At 43.5% G+C, this 18,548-nt stretch overlaps 1 protein-coding gene across 1 annotated transcript in view; it reads left to right on the top strand.

Moving 5' to 3' along the window:
• Window positions 1-18,548, top strand: part of LOC124796086 — a 148,206-nt gene that overhangs the window by 79,713 nt on the left and 49,945 nt on the right. Inside the window, exon 3 of the mRNA XM_047260172.1 lies at window positions 9,725-10,163. Coding sequence (XP_047116128.1) covers window positions 9,725-10,163 — 439 coding nt within the window. The remainder of the gene's footprint in view (window positions 1-9,724; window positions 10,164-18,548) is intronic.

The raw sequence follows: 18,548 nt of genomic DNA, 5'->3' as shown, positions 1-18,548 counted from the left end.
TTACATACACTGAGGTGGCAAAACTCTTGAGATACCTCCTAATATCGTTTCGGATTTCCTTTTGTCCTGTGTAGAGCGACAAATGGACATGGCATGGACTCAACAAGTCTCTGGAAGTCCCCTGCTTAAACATTCAGCCATGCTGTTCCTACTGTGAAAGTGTTACCGGCGCAGGATTTTGTACACGAACTAACCTGTCGATTAAGTCCCATAAATGTTCGATAGGTGGCCAAATCATCCGCTCGAATTGTTCAGAATGTCCTTCAAACCAGTCGTGAGCAATTGTGGCCCGGTGACATGGCACATTGTCATCCATAAGAATTCCATCATTGTTTGGGAACACGAAGTCCATAAACAGTTGCAGATGGGCTCCAAGTATCCGAAAATAACATTTTCCAGTCAATGATCATTAAGTCGAACCAAGGGACCCAATCCTTTCCATGTAAATAGAGTCCACGCTATCATGGAGCCACCACCAGCTTGCCAGTGCCTTGTTGACAACTTGGGTAAATGGGCTTGTGAGGTCTGCATCACAGTCGAAGCCTACCATTAGCTCTTACCAACTGAAACCGAGTCTCATCCGACCAGGTCAATGTTTTCCAGTCGTCTACGGTCCAACTCGTGCGGTCACGAACACACTTGAAGCGTTGCAGGCAATGTCGTGCTCTTAGCAGAGGCACTCGCAACTGTCGTCTGCTGCCATAGCCCATTAACATCACATTTACCCGCAACGTCGTAACAGATACGTTCGTCGTACGTCCCACGTAGATTCCAGCGTTTATCTCACGCAGCATTGCTTGCCTCTTGACATTGACAACTCTACGTAAACGCCGCTGCTCTCGGCTGTTAACTTAACGCCGTCGGCCACTGCATTGTCCTTGGTGAGAGATAATGCCTGAGATGTGTTATTCTCAATCCACTCTTGACACTATGAATCTCGGAATATTGAGCACTCTAATGATTTCCGAATGTCCTATGCGTCTAGTTCCAACTACTATTCCGCGCTTAAAATATGTTAATTCCCTTCATGCGGCCACAATCTCGTCGGAAAACTGATTGCAAATGGCAGCTCCACAAAAGCACTGCCATTTTATACTTCGTGAACACAATAATACCACCAACTGTATATGTGCATATCGCTATCCCATGAACTTTGTAAAAAAAAATGGTTCAAATGGCTCTGAGCACTATGGGACTCAACTGCTGTGGTCATAAGTCCCCTAGAACTTAGAACTACTTAAACCTAACTAACATAAGGACATCACACACATCCATGCCCGAGGCAGGATTCGAACCTGCGACCGTAGCGGTCGTGCGGTTCCAGACTGTAGCGCCTTTAACCGCTCGGCCACTCCGGCCGGCGAACTTTGTAAGCCCAATGCATTCATCAGAAGTACATTTAACAGATGTTTGGTATTTGTGATGAAAACAAACCATTGTCGAGCATACAAACAATAAAAAACGTAGGTCGAATGTTTAACTAATGATGAAAACTCCAGCATTATGCTGATTTTGTGTGTCTTTGAGCAGTTCTAATGCTAACTGAAGGCAGGACTTTGATGTAATATTGCTCTGGGATATTTGTTTCTTCGGATAAAAGCAGTTATCAGATCCCCAAAGTCAATTCATTCAGGTTGAATTTTTATACATTTGTATAACCTGTTTCGTGATTCAGTATCTGATGTGATATCAACCTTCTGCTGTCGTTGTTTCTACATCCATAAACTTTCAAGAATTATTTGATAACGGATAAAATAAAACTGAATCATATTAGTGTACGTTGTGCACTGACCTAAAAAACAAACCCGTGCTGACAATCTAATATTTCTGTTGTAAAGCTAATAGGGATAGAGAGAACCAAAATAGAACACGTTTATGCTTTACTGCAATTCTGTTACATAAGCGTACAGTTATTCGATATTAAGATGCGGCCCATGCTACAGGGTGGTTTTTTCCACCGTGTACAAACTTTTGGAACGACGAGAGGATACAGAACAAAAAAGGTCTAATGAACTTACGTCCGGAAATGCATGGTTTCCATGCTAGAGACATTTCAATCATACTTTGTTACAGAGACTGCGGTGTAATACGCGCTGTGCCATGAAGTCAGTTACAGTATGTGTTGAAAATGGTTTCCATGTGCCTCAACGCTTGCGTGTACGCGCCGTAGCATGTTCTGTCTCACACGTTCGAATCATCAATGACACTTTTTGCAGCAGGGGAGGCAAAGTCACACGCAAGAAACGCCGATAGTTCCAGCCTGCTGGGCGACGTGGAAGGAAGGCTGGACCCGAAATACGATCGCCGATTATCCCGGCCCACACGTTCCGACTGCACCGATGCTGATGATTCGCTATCATCATACGATGGGGGTTCTGCAGAACATCTCACAGATGACTTTTATGAAAGATGAAGATATCACTACGCGTAAAGCTGGCTTCACCTGTGAATAGGGTGGATGGCACAAATTACGGAAGGGTGGTTGGCTGGTGAAGAAACCAGTGACAAAACCGCTCCCGATGTGGAAAGTCTGTCGCTAGTAAGCCCTGCACACGCTGTAAGTGATAAGGACAGTAACAATTGTTATGGAGAATGTTCCACACAGTCGTCTGGCTTGCCCTTTACTAGCGAGCCAATTGCCTGGTACTGACACGGCGGTCGCTTTCCGCAATGTTAATCAAATTTTCCTCCAAGTCTTTTGTCCGAACATTTCTGGTACGTCCTTCATGGTTTCTTGCTTCCTGAATCAACCTTGTCTCAGACAAACGGTGAAACGCTGTTGCAAACATTGAATGGTGTGCTTATTGTCAGCGAGGATAAGTCTCCTGATACAAATTGCTGCCCGCCACCCGTTGCCATATGCCTTTCCGTAAATTCATACCATGTCGACAAGCTATCGATTCGAATATGGAACCATTGTGTAGAACGCTGTATCACGTTCAAGGTGCGTCAGCAAGGAAAGTGAATGGGACACAACAGTACCATTTACTATCACAGGAGAGGGCGCTGGGGCAGTGTCACCATAGAGGAGGATACCAAGCATTCTATAGCTGTGGCTGCATGGTACAGCGCGTATTACACTGCAGTCTCTGTAACAAAGTATCATTGAATAAATCGTCTCTAGCGTGGAAACCAAGCACATCCGGGCATAAGTTCATTAGACCTTTTTTGTTCTGTATCGTTGATCAATATCTAGAATTTGTACACGGTGGAAAAATCACGCTGTATATTTCTACATTGTTGTTGTTGTTGTGGTCTCCAGTCCTCAGACTGGTTTGATGCAGCTCTCCATGCTACTCTATCCTGTGCAAGCTTCTTCATCTCCCAGTACTTACTGCAACCTACATCCTTCTGAATGTGCTTAGTGTATTCATCTCTTGGTCTCCCTCTACGATTTTAACCCTCCACGCTGCCCTCCAATGGTAAATTTGTGATCCCTTGATGCCTCAGAACATGCCGTACCAGCCGGTCCCTTCTACTTGTCAAGTTGTGCCACAAACTCCTCTTCTTCCCTATTCTATTCAATACTTCCTCATTAGTTACGTGATCTACCCATCTAATCTTCAGCATTCTTCTGTAACACCACATTTCGAAAGGTTCTATTCTCTTCTTGTCCAAACTATTTATCGTCCATGTTTCACTTCCATACATGGCTACACTCCAAACAAAAGTTTTTAATTCTTCTCCATGGATTTTAATACCTACTCCGAATTTCTCTTTTGTTTCCTTTACTGCTTGCTCAATATACAGACTGAATAACATCGGGGAGAGGCTACAACCCTGTCTTACTCCCTTCCCAACCACTGCTTCCCTTTCATGCCCCTCGACTCAAAGCTGCCATCTGGTTTCTGTACAAATTGTAAATGGCCTTTCGCTCCCTGTATTTTACCCCTGCCACCTTTAGAATTTGAAAGACAGTATTCCAGTCACCATTGTCAAAAGATTTCTGTAAGTCTACAAATGCTAGAAAGCTAGGTTTGCCTTTCCTTAATCTTTCTTCTAAGATAAGGCGTAAGGTCAGTATTGCCTCACGTGTTCCAACATTTCAACGGAATCCAAACTGATCTTCCCCGAGGTCGACTTCTACCAGTTTTTCCAATCGTCTGTAAAGAATTCGCGTTAGTATTTTTCAGCTGTAACTTATTAAACTGATAGTTCGGTAATTTTCACATCTGTCAACACCTGCTTTCTTTGGGATTGGAATTATTATATTCTTCTTGAAGTCCGAGGGTATTTCGCCTGTCTCATACATCTTGCTCACAAGATGGTAGAGTTTTGCCATGACTGGCTCTCCCAAGGCTGTCAGTAGTTCTAATGGAATGTTGTCTACTCCCGGGGCCTTGTTTCGACTCAGGTCTTTCACTGCTCTGTCGAACTCTTAACGCAGTATCGTATCTCCCATTTCATCTTCGTTCTTTTCCATTTCCATAATATTGTCCTCAAGTACATCGCCCTTGTATAGACCCTCTATATACTCCTTCCACTTTCTGCTTTCCCTTCTTTGCTTAGAACTGGGTTTGTATCTGTGCTCTTGATATTCATACAAGTGGTTCTCTTTTCTCCAAAGGTCTCTTTAATTTTCCTGTAGGCAGTATCTATCTGACCCCTAGTGAGATAAACATCTACATCCTTACATCTGACCTCTAGCCATCCCTGCTTACCAGTTTTGCACTTCTTGTCGATCTCATTTTTGAGACGTTTGTATTCCTTTTTCCCTGCTTCATTTACTGCATTTTTATATTTTCTCATTTCATCAATTAAATTCAATATTTCTTCTGTTACCCAAGGATTTCTATTAGCCCTCGTCTTTTTACCTACTTGATCGTCTGCTGCCTTCACTACGTCGTCTCTCATAGCTACCCATTCTTCTTCTACTGTATTTCTTTCCCCCATTCTTGTCAATTGTTCCCTTATGCTCTCTCTGAAACTTTGTACAACCTCTGGTTTAGTTAGTTTATCCAGGTCCCTTCTCCTTAAATTCCCAACTTTTTTGCTCTTTCTTCAGTTTTAATCTACAGTTCATAACCAGTAGATTGTGGTCAGAGTCCACATCTGCCCCTGGAAATGTCTTACAATTTAAAACCTTATTCCTAAATCTCTGTCTTACCATTATATAATCTATCTGATACCTTTTAGTATCTCCAGGGTTCTTCCATGTATACAACCGTCTTTCATGATTCTTGAACCAAGTGTTAGCTATGATTAATTTATGCTCTGTACAAAATTCTACCAGACGGCTTCCTCTTTACACACATCAAAAAAAGTTTTGCATCACCTCGGTTCAGAGTGTTCCGAAACTTGTACAGAAAACTGGAATAGAGATCAACATAAACATCATTTCCGCCCTTTTCATTGCTCATGAAAACCACACATTGCATGTTGTACCACCAGACAGCGAGACCTTCAGAGGTGGTGGTCCAGATTGCTGTTCACACCGGTACCTCTAATACCCAGTAGCACGTCCTTTTGCATTGATGCATGCCTATATTCGTCGTGGCATACTATCCACAAGTTCATCAAGGTACTGTTGGACCAGATTGTCCCACTCCTCAACGGCGATTTGGTGTAAATTCCTCAGAGTGGCTGGTTGGTTACGTCGTCCATAGACAGCCCTTTTCAATCTATCCCAGGCATGTTCTATAGGGATCATGCTTGGAGGACATACTGGCCAGTCTAGTTGAGCCTTGTGTTTATCCTGATGGAAGACATTCAAAAGATGTGCACGATGGGGTGCGAATTGTCCTCCATGAAGACGAATGCTTTGCCAATATGCTGCCGATATGGTTGTACTATCGGTCGGAGGATGCCATTCACGTATCGTACAGCCGTTACGGCGCCTTCCATGTCCACCAGCGGCGTATGTCGGCCCCATATAATGTCACCTCAAAACATCAGGGAAACTCCACCTTGCTGCACTCACTGAAAAGTGTGTCTAAGGCGTTCAGCCTGGCCGGAATGCCTCCAAACACAACTTTCCAACGATTGTCTGGTTGAAGGCATATGCGACACTCGTCGGTGAAGAGAACGTGATGCCAATCCTGAGCGGTCCATTTGGCTTGTTGTTGGGCCCATCAGTACCGCGTTGCATGATGTCGTAGTTGCAAAGATGGACCTCGTAATGGACGCGGGAGTGAAGTTTCGCATCATGCAGGCTGTTGCGCACAGTTTGAGTCATAACACGACGTCCTGTGGCTGTACGAACAGCACTATTCAACATGGTGGCGTTGCTGTCAGGGTTCCTCCCGGCCATAGTTCGTTGGTAGCGGTCATCCACTGTAGTAGTAGCCCTTGGGCACCTTGAATGAAGCATGGATTCGACAGTTTCTGTCTCTCTGTATCTGCTTCATGTCCGAACAACATCGCTTTTGTTCACTCCGAGACTCCTGGACACTTCCATTGTTGAGAGCCCTTCCTGGCACAAAGTAACGATGCGTACGCGACCGAACAGCGCTATTGACGGTCTAGTCATGGTTGAACTACATACAACACGAGCCGTGTACCTCCTTCCTGGTGGAATGACTGGAACTGATAGGCTGTCGGACCCCCTCCGTGTAATAGGCGCTGCTCATGCATGGTTGTTTACATCTTTGGGCGGGTCTAGTTACTTCTTTGAACAGTCAAAGGGAGTGTGTCTGTGATACAATATCCACAGTCAGTGTCTGTCTTCAGGAGTCCTGGGAAGCGGGGTGATGCAATACTTTTTTTGATGTGTGTATAAGAAAGGCCCATCATTGTCGTTTCAACAGTGCTAACTTTGTGTATACTTGTCTGATCTGTTTTCCTATGTCTTCCATTGATATAGTTTTGCGCAAATGATGTAACGTACAAGTGAAATAATGCTTTAACAACAGCGTTAGCGGAATACACTAATGACATTCCTATTGAAATTCAGAGCAAACTATCACGTGAATCAGTCCAGTAAGAAAACTCGGCCGAAGACCCAACGTTCTGAGTACATCAAGACATAATCTTAAGGGAACAGTAGTATTATCCATTGGCATTCGACAATTCCTTAATACACTTTCTGCAATTCTGAAAACGCACTGGGCGTGATTAATGATTCAGAAAAATAATTTTAGGTTAGATTTCGATCGTAAGGCTCTGTTGCATCCACCTAACTAATACGATCAGTGTGATGACGTTTCAAAATATGGTGGTCATTATTACTTGTTGCTGCCACTCAGAGCGCTGTTGATCATGCAGGGTGACTCAGCCACCTGCACCAATGGGCTATATGCAACTCAAAGCCTTCAGCTACCACGCTCAAGATTTTATAATTCTGCCACTCCCTATGCTCAGACTATTAGCTCTAAAGAAAAAAAAATGAATACAACTTATTTGTTGGAAATTTAATGTAGTAACAATTTGTTCTGGGATGGTTTTCGAAGTACTGAAGTAAAGCAATAAAAGTTACCTCCAAGTGCGACTTTCTTAATAGCTCGAAAACAGTGGCCTGCATTAAATTTCACACAAAAATGTCTTATTCACTTTTTATGTAGGACCAATAGTTGCACGTCGTCAGCGAGAGAATATGAAAACATCACACGTCGTTTTCGAAGGTGTTGCGGGTTGCACAAAACCCTACGCTAGGGGCAACTTAATCACCCTTCATACTTCTCTGGATGAACGCTACAAGAATGTGAGACATCTCGGGGAACATTTTAAACAAACAAAAATCAGTTTTCTATAAATTTTCAAAGAGTGCTACCCCCTTAAGCTCCTTTGCACATAGACAGTGTGTAAAGTCAGTGAATTCATAGGTCGCAACATCCTTTTCAGACCAAAACTTTTTTATGGAGGAAGGAAATTTTTCTTTGTGTGACATAGGTGACTTTTTAACGATTTTAGACGCAAGATTTTTACAAAAATTTGTACCCATTTTCATAACATACATTGTAAACCTGGCTTCATTTTATGGACTAAAATATCTAATTACGAAATGTTCTCCATTGTAATAAATACACTACTGGCCAATAAAATTGCTACACCACGAAGATGACGTGCTACAGACGCGAAATTTAACCGACAGGAAGAAGATGCTGTTATATGCAAACGATTAGGTTCTCAGAGCATTCACACAAGGTTGGCGCCGGTGGCGACACCTACAACGTGCTGACACGAGGAAAGTTTCCAACCGATTTCTCATACACAAACGGCAGTTGACCTGCGTTGCCTGGTAAAACGGTCTTGTGATGCCTCGTGTAAGGAGGAGAATTGCGTACCATCACGTTTCCGACTTTGATAAAGGTTGGATTGTAGCGTAACGCGATTGCGGTTTATCGTATCGCGACATTGCTGCTCGCATTCGTCGACATCCAATGACTGTTAGCAGAATATGGAATCGGTGGGTTCAGGAGGGTAATACGGAACGCCGTGCTGGATCTCAACGGTCTCTTATCACTAGCAGTCGAGATGACAGGCATCTTATCCGCATGGCTGTAACGAATCGTGCAGCCATGTCTCGATCCCTGAGTCAACAGATGGGCTCATTTGCAAGACAACAACCATTTGCACCAACAGTTCGACGACGTTTGCAGCAACAGGGACTATCAGCGCGGAGACTATGGCTGCGGTTACCCTTGACGCTGCGTCGCAGACAGGAGCGCCTGCGATGGTATACTCAACGACGAACCTGAGTGCACAAAAGGCAAAACGTCATTTTTTCGGATGAATCCAGGTTCTCTTTACAGCGTCATGATGGTCGCATCCATGTTTGGCGACATGGCGGTGAACGCACATTGGAAGCGTGTATTCGTCATCGCCATACTGGCTTATCACCCGGCGTGATGGTATGGGGTGCCATTGGTTACACGTCTCGGTCACCTCTTGTTCGCATTGACTGCACTTTGAACAGTGGACGTTACATTTCAGATGTGTTACGACCCGTGGCTCTACACTTCATTCGATCCCTGCGAAACCCTACATTTCAGCAGGATAATGCACGACCGCATGTTGCAGATCCTATACGGGCCTTTCTGGATACAGAAAATGTTCGACTGCTGCCCTGGCCAGCACATTCTCCAGATCTCTCACCAATGGTAAACGTCTGGTCAATGGTGGCCGAGCAAATAGCTCGTCACGATACGCCAGTCACTACTCTCGTTGAACTGTGGTATCGTGTTGCAGCTGCATGGGCAGCTGTACCTGTACACGCCATCCAAGCTCTGTTTGACTCAGTGCCCAGGCGTATCAAGGGCGTTATTACGGCCAGATGTGATTGTTCTGGGTACTGATTTCTCAGGATGTATGCACCCAAATTGGGTGAAAATGTAATCACATGTCAGTTCTAATATGATATATGTAATGAATACCCGTTTATCATCTGCATTTCTTCTTGGTGTAGCAATTTTAATGGCCAGTAGTGTAGTAAAATAATCAGTCAATAACTATCGTGCAAAATAACAATAACGATATTCAGTTGTACTGTGGAATATAGCGTACCCACCACATATATATATTCTGGTGGCCACGAGCTGTTGCGCACTGATACAGTGTCTTGTTGACATTTTCACAGTGGTGCCCAACAGTTGGCAGCACTTGCACACGATGGAAAGGTTGAATGATCACAAATGTGTTCCTCAGGTTTCCATTGGGGAAAAAATGCTGTTGCAACTAAGACCCAGTAAATGTACACTACTGTAGCCAGAGGGTCTGAAAGGGATAATGCGTGGAAATTCTGAGGTGGAGAAGTAATTTTCAGATCGATCATTGGTATCTTTGACAGACCACACAGCCTCCCTATCGTCCGAGACGCCGGCCTTAAACATGATACTGCTCCGGCGGATACAGCTGATGCACATGGAGGGTCAGGGCTGGTTCGACATCGCCTACAACTTCTTGGTGGGGATGGACGGCGTGGTGTACGAGGGCCGCGGCTGGGGCATCGTCGGCAGCCACACCAAGAACTACAACGCAGTCAGCGTGGGCGTCGCCTTCATCGGCCACTTCATGCAGGAGCTGCCCTCCCCAGAGGCGGTCGCCTCCCTGTGGCGGCTGCTGGACCAAGGCGTGCGCCTGGGCCACCTGTCCCCTGACTACCGCATCCTTGGATACTGTCAGTGCCGGCCGTCGGAGAGCCCGGGCCGCGCCTTCTTCTCGCTGATACAGACGTGGCCCCGTTGGGCTGAAACGGCGCCGCCTCCTCCTCCAGAGGCCTCCACCACGTACGTACTCTCTTCCTCTGCTACTATTGGCTTGGTGCGTAAGTTCGTAGCGTTTTTCCGTAAATTTACCCTACTGGCCATTAAAATTGCTGCACCAAGAAGAAACGCAGATGATAAACGGGTATTCATTGGACAAATATATTATACTAGAACTGACATGTGATTTCATTTTCACGCAATTCGGGTACATAGATCCCGAGAAATCGGTACCGAGAACAACCACATCTGGCAGTAATAACGGCCTTGATACGCCTGGGCATAGAGTCAAACAGAGCTTGGATGGCGTGTACAGGTACAGCTGCCCATGCACGACACCACAGTTCATCAAGAATAGTGACTGGCGTATTGTGACGAGGCAGTTGCTCGGCCACCATTGACCAGACGTTATCAATTGGTGAGAGATCTGGAGAATGTGCTGGCCAGGGCAGCAGTCGAACATTTTCTGTATCCAGAAAGACCCGTACAGGCCATGCGACATACGTTCGTGCATTATCCTGCTGAAATGTAGGGTTTCGCAGGGATCGAATGAAGGGTAGAGCCACGGGTCGTAACACATCTGAAATGTAACGTCCACTGTTCAAAGTACCGTCAGTGCGAACAAGAGGTGGCCGAGACGTGTAACCACTGGCACCCCATACCATCACACCGGGTGATACGCCAGTATGGTGATGACGAATACACGCTTCCAATGTGCGTTCACCGCGATGTCACCAACACGGATGCGACCGTCATCATGCTGTAAAGAGAACCTGGATTCATCCGAAAAAATGACGTTTTGCCATTCGTGCACCCAGGATCGTTGTTGAGTACTCCATCGCAGGCGCTTCTGCCTGTAATGCAGCGTCGTCGAACTGTTCGTGCAGATGGTTGTTTGTCTTGCAAACGTCCCAATCTGTTGATTCACGGATCGGGATGTGGCTCCACGATCCGTTACAGCCATATGGATAAGATGCCTGTCATCTCGACCGCTAGTGATACGAGGCCGTTGGGATCCAGCACGGCGTTCCGTATTACCCTCCTGAACCAACCGATTCCATATTATGCTAACAGTCATTGGATCTCGACCAATTCGATCAGCAATGTCGCGATACGATAAACCGCAATCGCGATAGGCTACAATCCGACCTTTATCAAAGTCGGAAACGTGATGGTACGCATTTCTCCCCCTTGAACAGGGCATCACAACGACGATTGACCAGGCAACGCTGGTCATCTGCCGTTTCTGTATGAGAAATCGGTTGGAAACTTTCCTCGTGTCAGCACATTGTAGGTGTCGCCACCGGTGCCAACCCTGTGTGAATGCTCTGGAAAGCTAATCATTTGCGTATGACAGCTTCTTCTTCCTGTCGGTTGAATTTCGCGTCTGTAGCACGTCATCTTTGTGGTGTAGCAATTTTAATAGCCAGTAGTGTAGTAAACACAACAGATACGCAGAACAGACATTAGTCATCAATAACATCCTTCACTATTTACAACAGTCTGCGAAATCTGGAGTAACTTTTCGACTCCCCAACTGTAAAAATCACGTGGTTTTGAGGCGAAGAATTCATTGAACCACTTTCGGAGCCAATTTTCACCGGGAAAGGAAGTTCCTGGGAGGTTCTTCGATATCGAGCGGAGAAGATGAAAATCTGAGGGTGCAAGGTCAGGTGAATAAGGAGGAGTCGGTATGAATTCCCAACTCCTGTAAAGTGTCTGGCAGAGTGCGGGCGTGGATTATCGTGGGGTAGCACCACTCCGCCCAGCCTTCCCGATCGTCGTTCTAGGATTGAGTCTGCAGTTGTTGACAAGTCAGCAGTGATTGATACACTTCGAGGATGCAATTACTGGTGCACCACACTGTCACTGTTCCACCAGATGCATAACATTATCTTTTGTGGATACGCACAGGTCTTTGTATGGGGAGCTACTGCTTTGTTTGTGCTCAGCCATTACTTTCTTTTCCTTATGTTAACATAAAGATACCATTTATCGGCACCAGTAACGATACGAAATGGGTATGGTCGGTGCTGTTCACGAGTCAGTTGATAACGAGTAAGCAGAGATCCACATATGACCACCTGCTGTTTTTTTCTGATTTTTATTGTGTCTCACTGTTTAGAGGCACTAAACGCGTCGGTGTTTTCAGCTCGTTACTAAATGCAAATAAGTAGGAGGCAGAGTTGATAGGAGCTGAAGGAGTCCAGGTTGCAATAATATGCGGTACGGCACACTGTTAGAGAGAAGGATTATTATTCAAAAACACATAGTACAATGAAATTACTTATCTTCAGTAGTTTTTAGGACTCCAGTTGCGGCTATGAACTGTCAATCTCGTAACATGGAATGAACTAATACAACGTATTCTCAGGGAGTAAGCCTGATTGGCCCTCCTCAGAGAATGAATGCAAACATTACAGAACTGGCTGAGGGCCGGTTATGAAAGTGCGTCTGTCTAGGTTGAAAGCTAGCTAAGAAGTGAACGAGGCACACTCCAGTTCCGTCGAGCTGCACAGCCCGCTAGAGTGCGCTGTGCTCGGCAGACGGCGGGCTGCCAACCTTTTGTTACCGCGGCGTTGTAGAAGTATCTGTGGCAATGATACTACAATTTTGACTTAAAGCATGCGGTATCCATGCACCCGATTTTTGAACCTTCCTCATTGCATTCATATGTCGCACAATGATGGAATAATCACAGTTCGTCAGATTTGTCAGCTGTCACTGTGGGTAATTGTGGATTAATGTGTTTAAACGATCTTCATCAAACCCCAAAGATCTTCCTGAACACGGAGAGTCATTAATGTCAAAACGATTCTCATTAAAAAGAGAAAACCATTCTACCGCCGTCCTCTGGCCAATCGAGTTATCCCCATACACAGCGCAAATGCCTCCGCTGCTTTCACCCCTCTATTAAACTCAAAGAGAATATGTCCGAAATGTTCCGATTTCTTCACTTGACACTTCATTTTCTATGTGAAAATGACAAAATGGCAATACGCAGCCTCAACTAAGAACGGTGAGCTACAAATAAAAAATGACAACTATAATTCAACCCGTAGCAACCGGAATACCAACATGTAAAACAAAATCGCTACAAACTTATGCCCAGACCTAGTACATTAAAATAGACATTAGGAAAAATAAAATGATTATGTAATAATTCCAAGTCAAAAAAAGGCAGGTGGCTGCAAAGTGTATTAGCGAACGGTCATTTCATAAGTCTTTGTTACAAAACACTGAAATGAGTTACTTACTGAAGAATGGAAAAACTGGTAGAAGTAAGAATCGGTGTACATCAGTTTGGATTGCGGATGAATACATGAACATGCGGGACATCATAAAAGATAGGTTAAAGAAAGGCAAACCTACGTTTGTAGTAAATTAGCCTAGCACCCTCTACTACGCACCCATACACTCCATCACCTAAAGGGATTCTTTTGTTTGTCTTTCTTTAATCGAATTTTTATGTTGTTCGGAAACTGCAGCATGTTCTCAACTTTTCACGTTGATTAAGGCCGTAGAAACCTAGTCTTGTATTTCTGACCAAAAAGCGATTCTAATAGTCGGAGTCGTAAGTCTTAGGTAATCCTACCTTTTGAGTTGTTGTTGTGGTCTTTCCTTAGAAAATTTCATCCACTAACACATATTACTTTATTTCTAACGAAGAGGTCAAGTACCGTTTTTGGTGATATAGCTTTAAAAAATGTTTTAATACAACTAAATATTTTCATAAAAGTTTTCGTGGGCTACTTCACGCCATTAGGGGTTGAATGGCCAGAAAACTGCTACCAGTTTTTCTGAATTTCTAATAAAGAAGCCAAATACAAATTTTCAGAGATTTCGTTTCAAAAATGCTTTCGTAATGAAATATCATACAAAGTTTCTTCCCCTATTTCACTCCCCCCCCCCCTCTCTTAGACATGTGGTCTACGGGTAGACTCTTTAATTAGTAATGAAACATCCGCGATCCCGGGTTGAAAACCCGCCACTGCTTAAATTTTGATTAATAATCGTCACTGACGGTCAAAGACTTCCGGCATAAGAAGCCACCCCCATTCTGCCAACGGCCTTGTGAAAGAGGGCGGAGGAGCGGACAGAGGTTCAGCGCACTCTCTTGTTCTTGGGATGGCAAACTGACCCTAAAGGTGGAAGAATCAGAAATTATCAATGACATGAGGATGAGAAGGCAATGGAAACCACTGCATTAAAGACGCATAAAGTGCATCCACGGGGCATGTGGCCTGTAATTGAAAAAGTGTCATAATGATCTCGCCAATAGCAAAAGATTCCGGAATAATTCCCCATCCTCCGAGAGTCGGGGCTTGGAATGTCAGGAGCTCGAACTTGGCAAGGAAACTAGAAAATCTGAAGAGGGAAATCCAAAAGTTAAATTTAGATATAGTAGGGGTCAGTGGCGTGAAATCGAAAGAAGACAAGGATTTCTGGTCAGATGAGTGTTGGGTAATATCAACAGCAGCAGAGAATGGTATAACTGGAGTAGGATTCGTTATGAATAGCGAAGTAGAGCAGAGGGTGTGCTACTGTGAACAGTTCAGTGATAGGGTTGTACTTATTAGAATCGGCAGCAAGCCAACACCGACAACGGTAGTCCATGTATATGTGCAGACCTCACAAGACCAGACAGACCAGACCAGATAGAGAAAGTGCATGAGGATATTGAAAGAGTAATACAGTACGTAAAGGTCGACGAAAATCTAATAGTCATGGGGGACAGGAATGCAGCTGTAAGGAAAGGAGTAGATAAAAAGGTAATAGGAGAATATGGACTTGGGACAAGGACTGAGAGAGGAGAAAAACTAATTGAGTTCTGTAATAAATTTCGTCTAATAATTGCGAATACTCTGTTCAAGAATTACAAGAGGAGGAGATATACTTGGAAAACGCCGGGTGATATGGGAAGATTTCAGTTAGATTACATCATGGTCAGACAGAGATTCCGAAATCAGACATTTTATTGTAAGGCGTACCCACGAGCAGATATAGACCCAAATCATAATGTAGTAGTGATGAAGAATAGGCTGAAGTTGAAGAGGTTAGTCAGGAAGAATCAATAGGCAAAGAAGTGGGATGCGAAAGTACTAAGGAATGACGATGTATGCTTGGAGTTCTCTAAGGCCATACATACAGCAATAAGGAATAATACGGAATAAGGAATAATAATAGGCAGTACATTTGAAGAGGAATGGACATTTCTAAAGAGGACAATCACAGAATTTGGAAAAAAACCATAGGTAACTTCAAAGAAACCTGGGGAATAGAGGAAATACTTCAGTTGATCGATGAAAGAAGGACCTACAAAAATGTCCAGGGAAATTCAGGAATAAAGAAACACATGTCGCTGAAAAATGATGTAAATAGGAAGTGCAGGGAAGTTAAGACGAAATGGCTGCATAAAAAATGAAAAGAAATCGAAAAAGAAATGATTGTCGGAAGGATTGACTCAGCATATGGGAAAGTCAAGACCACATTCAGTTAAATTATAAACAAGGGTGGTAACATTAAGAGTGCAACGGGAATTCTGGCGTTAAATGCGGAGCAGAGAGCGGATAGTTTGAAAGAGTACACTGAAGGCCTCTATGCAGCGGAAAATTTGTCAGATGTGATGGAAGAAGAAACAGGAGTCGATGTAGAAGAGATAGGGAATCCAGTGTAAGAATTTAAGGGAGCTCTGGAGAACTTAAGATCAAATAATGCAGAAGCGAGAGATAACATTCCATCAGAAGTTCTAAAACCACTGGGGAAGTGGCAACAAACCGACTACTCACGTTGATGCGGAGAACGTATTAAGTTGGCGACATACCAACTGACTTTCGGAAAAATGTCATCTACACAATTCCGAAGAATGCAAGAGCCGACAAGTGCGAGAATTATCTCACAATCAGCTTAACAGCTTATGCATCGAAGTTGTCGATAAGAATTATATACAGAAGAATAGAAAACAAACTGAGGATCTTTTAGATGACGATTAGTTTGGCTTTAGAAAGGCAAAGGCCTCGGAGAGGCAATTTTGATAATGGAAGAAGACTAAAGAAAAATCAAGACACGTTCATAGGATCAGTCGACCTGGAAAAAGCCTTCGACAATGCAAAATGGAGCAAGATGTTCGAAATTCTGAGAAAAATAGTGGTAAGCTACAGGGAGAGATGGGTAACATACAATATGTACAAGAACCAAGAGGGAAGGGAGGTAGACATTCGCCCCTACTGTTCAATCTACACATCGAAGAAACAATGATGGAAAGAAAAGAAAGGTTCACGAGTGGAATTAAAATTCAAGGTGAAAGGATATCAATGATACGATTCGCTGATGACATTGCTATTCTGAGTGAAAATGAAGAAGAATTATATGATCTGCTGATTGGAATGAACAGTCCAATGAGTAGAGAATATGGATTGAGAGTAAACCGAAGAAAGACGAAAGTAATGAGAAGTAGCGAGAACTGCGAGAAACTTAATATCAGGATTGATGGTCACGAAGTAGATGAAGTTAAGGATTTCTACTGCCTAGGCAGCAAAATAACCAATGACGGACGGAGAAAGAAGGACATCAAAAGCAGACTAGCACTGTCAAAAAGAGCATTCCTGGCCAAGGGAGGTCTACTAGTATCAAACATAGGCATTTCTGAGAATGTATGTTTGGAACCCAGCATGGTATGGTAGTGAAACATGGACTGTGGAAAAACCGGAACAGAAGAGAATCAAAGCATTTGAGGTTTGGTGCTACAGACGAGTGTTTAAAATTAGGTGGACTGATAAGATAAGGAATGAGAAGGTTCTGCGCAGAATCGGAGAGGAAAGGAATATGTGGAAAACGCTGATAAGGAGAAGAGACAGGATGATAGAACATTTGTTAAGACATGAGGGAATGACTTTCATGGTACTAGAGGGAGTGGTAGAGAACAAAAACAGTAGAGGAAGGCGGAGATTGGAACACATCCAGCAAATAATTAAGGACCTAGGTTGCGAGTGCTTCTATGAGATGAAGAGGTTGCCACAGGAGAGGAATTAGTGGCAGCCTGCTTTAAACAAGTCAGAAGACTGATGACTCAAAAAAAAAAGTGTGTTGAACTCCCAAAAAGGTCATTGAAATATGTTTTTTTAAAATTTTTAATTGTAAAATTCAAAGACCAGTTTTCATAGATGTAGCTTTAAAATAGTTTAAAAATTATTTGTTTTTCAACAAAACTTTCATCCACTATTTTAGCCCGCTAGAGACAGAATTTCCAAAACTGCTGCACTCATTTTTTATTTTTCACCATAAACCACATAAAAATTTTTGTAGTTCTGGGTTCAAAATTGCCTTAATAGCGACATATTTTCAAAAAATCTTTCGTCCCCTACGTCACTCGCTTCGAGGTGGTGTTTCGAAACATTCCTTACTAAACGACGCATACCTTATGAGATCAACACTGTCTCCAAATTTCAAGTTTCTATCCTCAGTGGTCTGGGCTGGACGGTGGTTAGTCAACCAACCAGTTAGTCAGGCCATTTCCTTTTATATGTAGATTTAGACAATGCTTTTGACAATGTTGGTTGGAATACAATGCTTGAAATTCTGAAAGTAGCGGGGATAATATACATGTTCGAAAGTTTATCTACAGCTTGTACAGAAACGAGACTGTTGTTACAAGAGTCGGAGGAAGTAGTAGAGATATGGATAACCTGGCCCACTTAACACTTAAACGCAGTACTAAACTGTGCTATATACTTCCATGACTTTGTCACCTCTTATTCATGACATCATAATCATGACTCACAAGCCACGCCCGTTTTCGTTAAGATGTCACGTTGAAGGGAAATTAAAAAAAAAACTAATGAAACAGGTTATTAGTATGTATCCGCCATGTTCCATCTACGTGGCTGTAGTGGGAATCATGAACAATAGAGATCGACTTTAGCCTTGTTCTGCACACCTACGTGACGCATTCTTCGCCAGCCAGTGAGCGTACTGTAGTGTTCTGAGCACTTTGATATGAATATCGTAGCCAATGTGAACATTAAACGTCAATGTAGGGAGTAATTTAGGTGGTTCTTATTCCATTTGTTGCGAGTTGTCATCATTTATGGTGGTGGTAAGAAACAAATTCTACAAAAACAAGTAAGAGAAATAATTTGGAGGAAACATGCTTTCATCAGGCATAAACTACGTGTATGCACGTATTGCTATTGCGGCCTGGAAGAGCAAAATTTTATTCGCCGTCTTTCGCCCGAGCTGTGCAAGCCACTACCGTTCATGAAATGGACTACAGTAGCTTTATTTCTTTTTATACAGCGTGGTCAGAAAATGTCTCAAACGATCGTAGAGATGTTGCAGGGTAGGTTGTACTGAGATATAAAGCTTCTGAAAAAATATCGATACGTTGCGACGTTTCCGAGTTGTTTAGGA

This window comes from Schistocerca piceifrons, chromosome 4 (assembly GCF_021461385.2).
Source record: "Schistocerca piceifrons isolate TAMUIC-IGC-003096 chromosome 4, iqSchPice1.1, whole genome shotgun sequence".
Classification (NCBI taxonomy): domain Eukaryota; kingdom Metazoa; phylum Arthropoda; class Insecta; order Orthoptera; family Acrididae; genus Schistocerca; species Schistocerca piceifrons.
The sequence above is the reverse complement of the archived record's forward strand: the minus strand, read 5'-3'. Positions and strand labels throughout refer to the sequence as shown.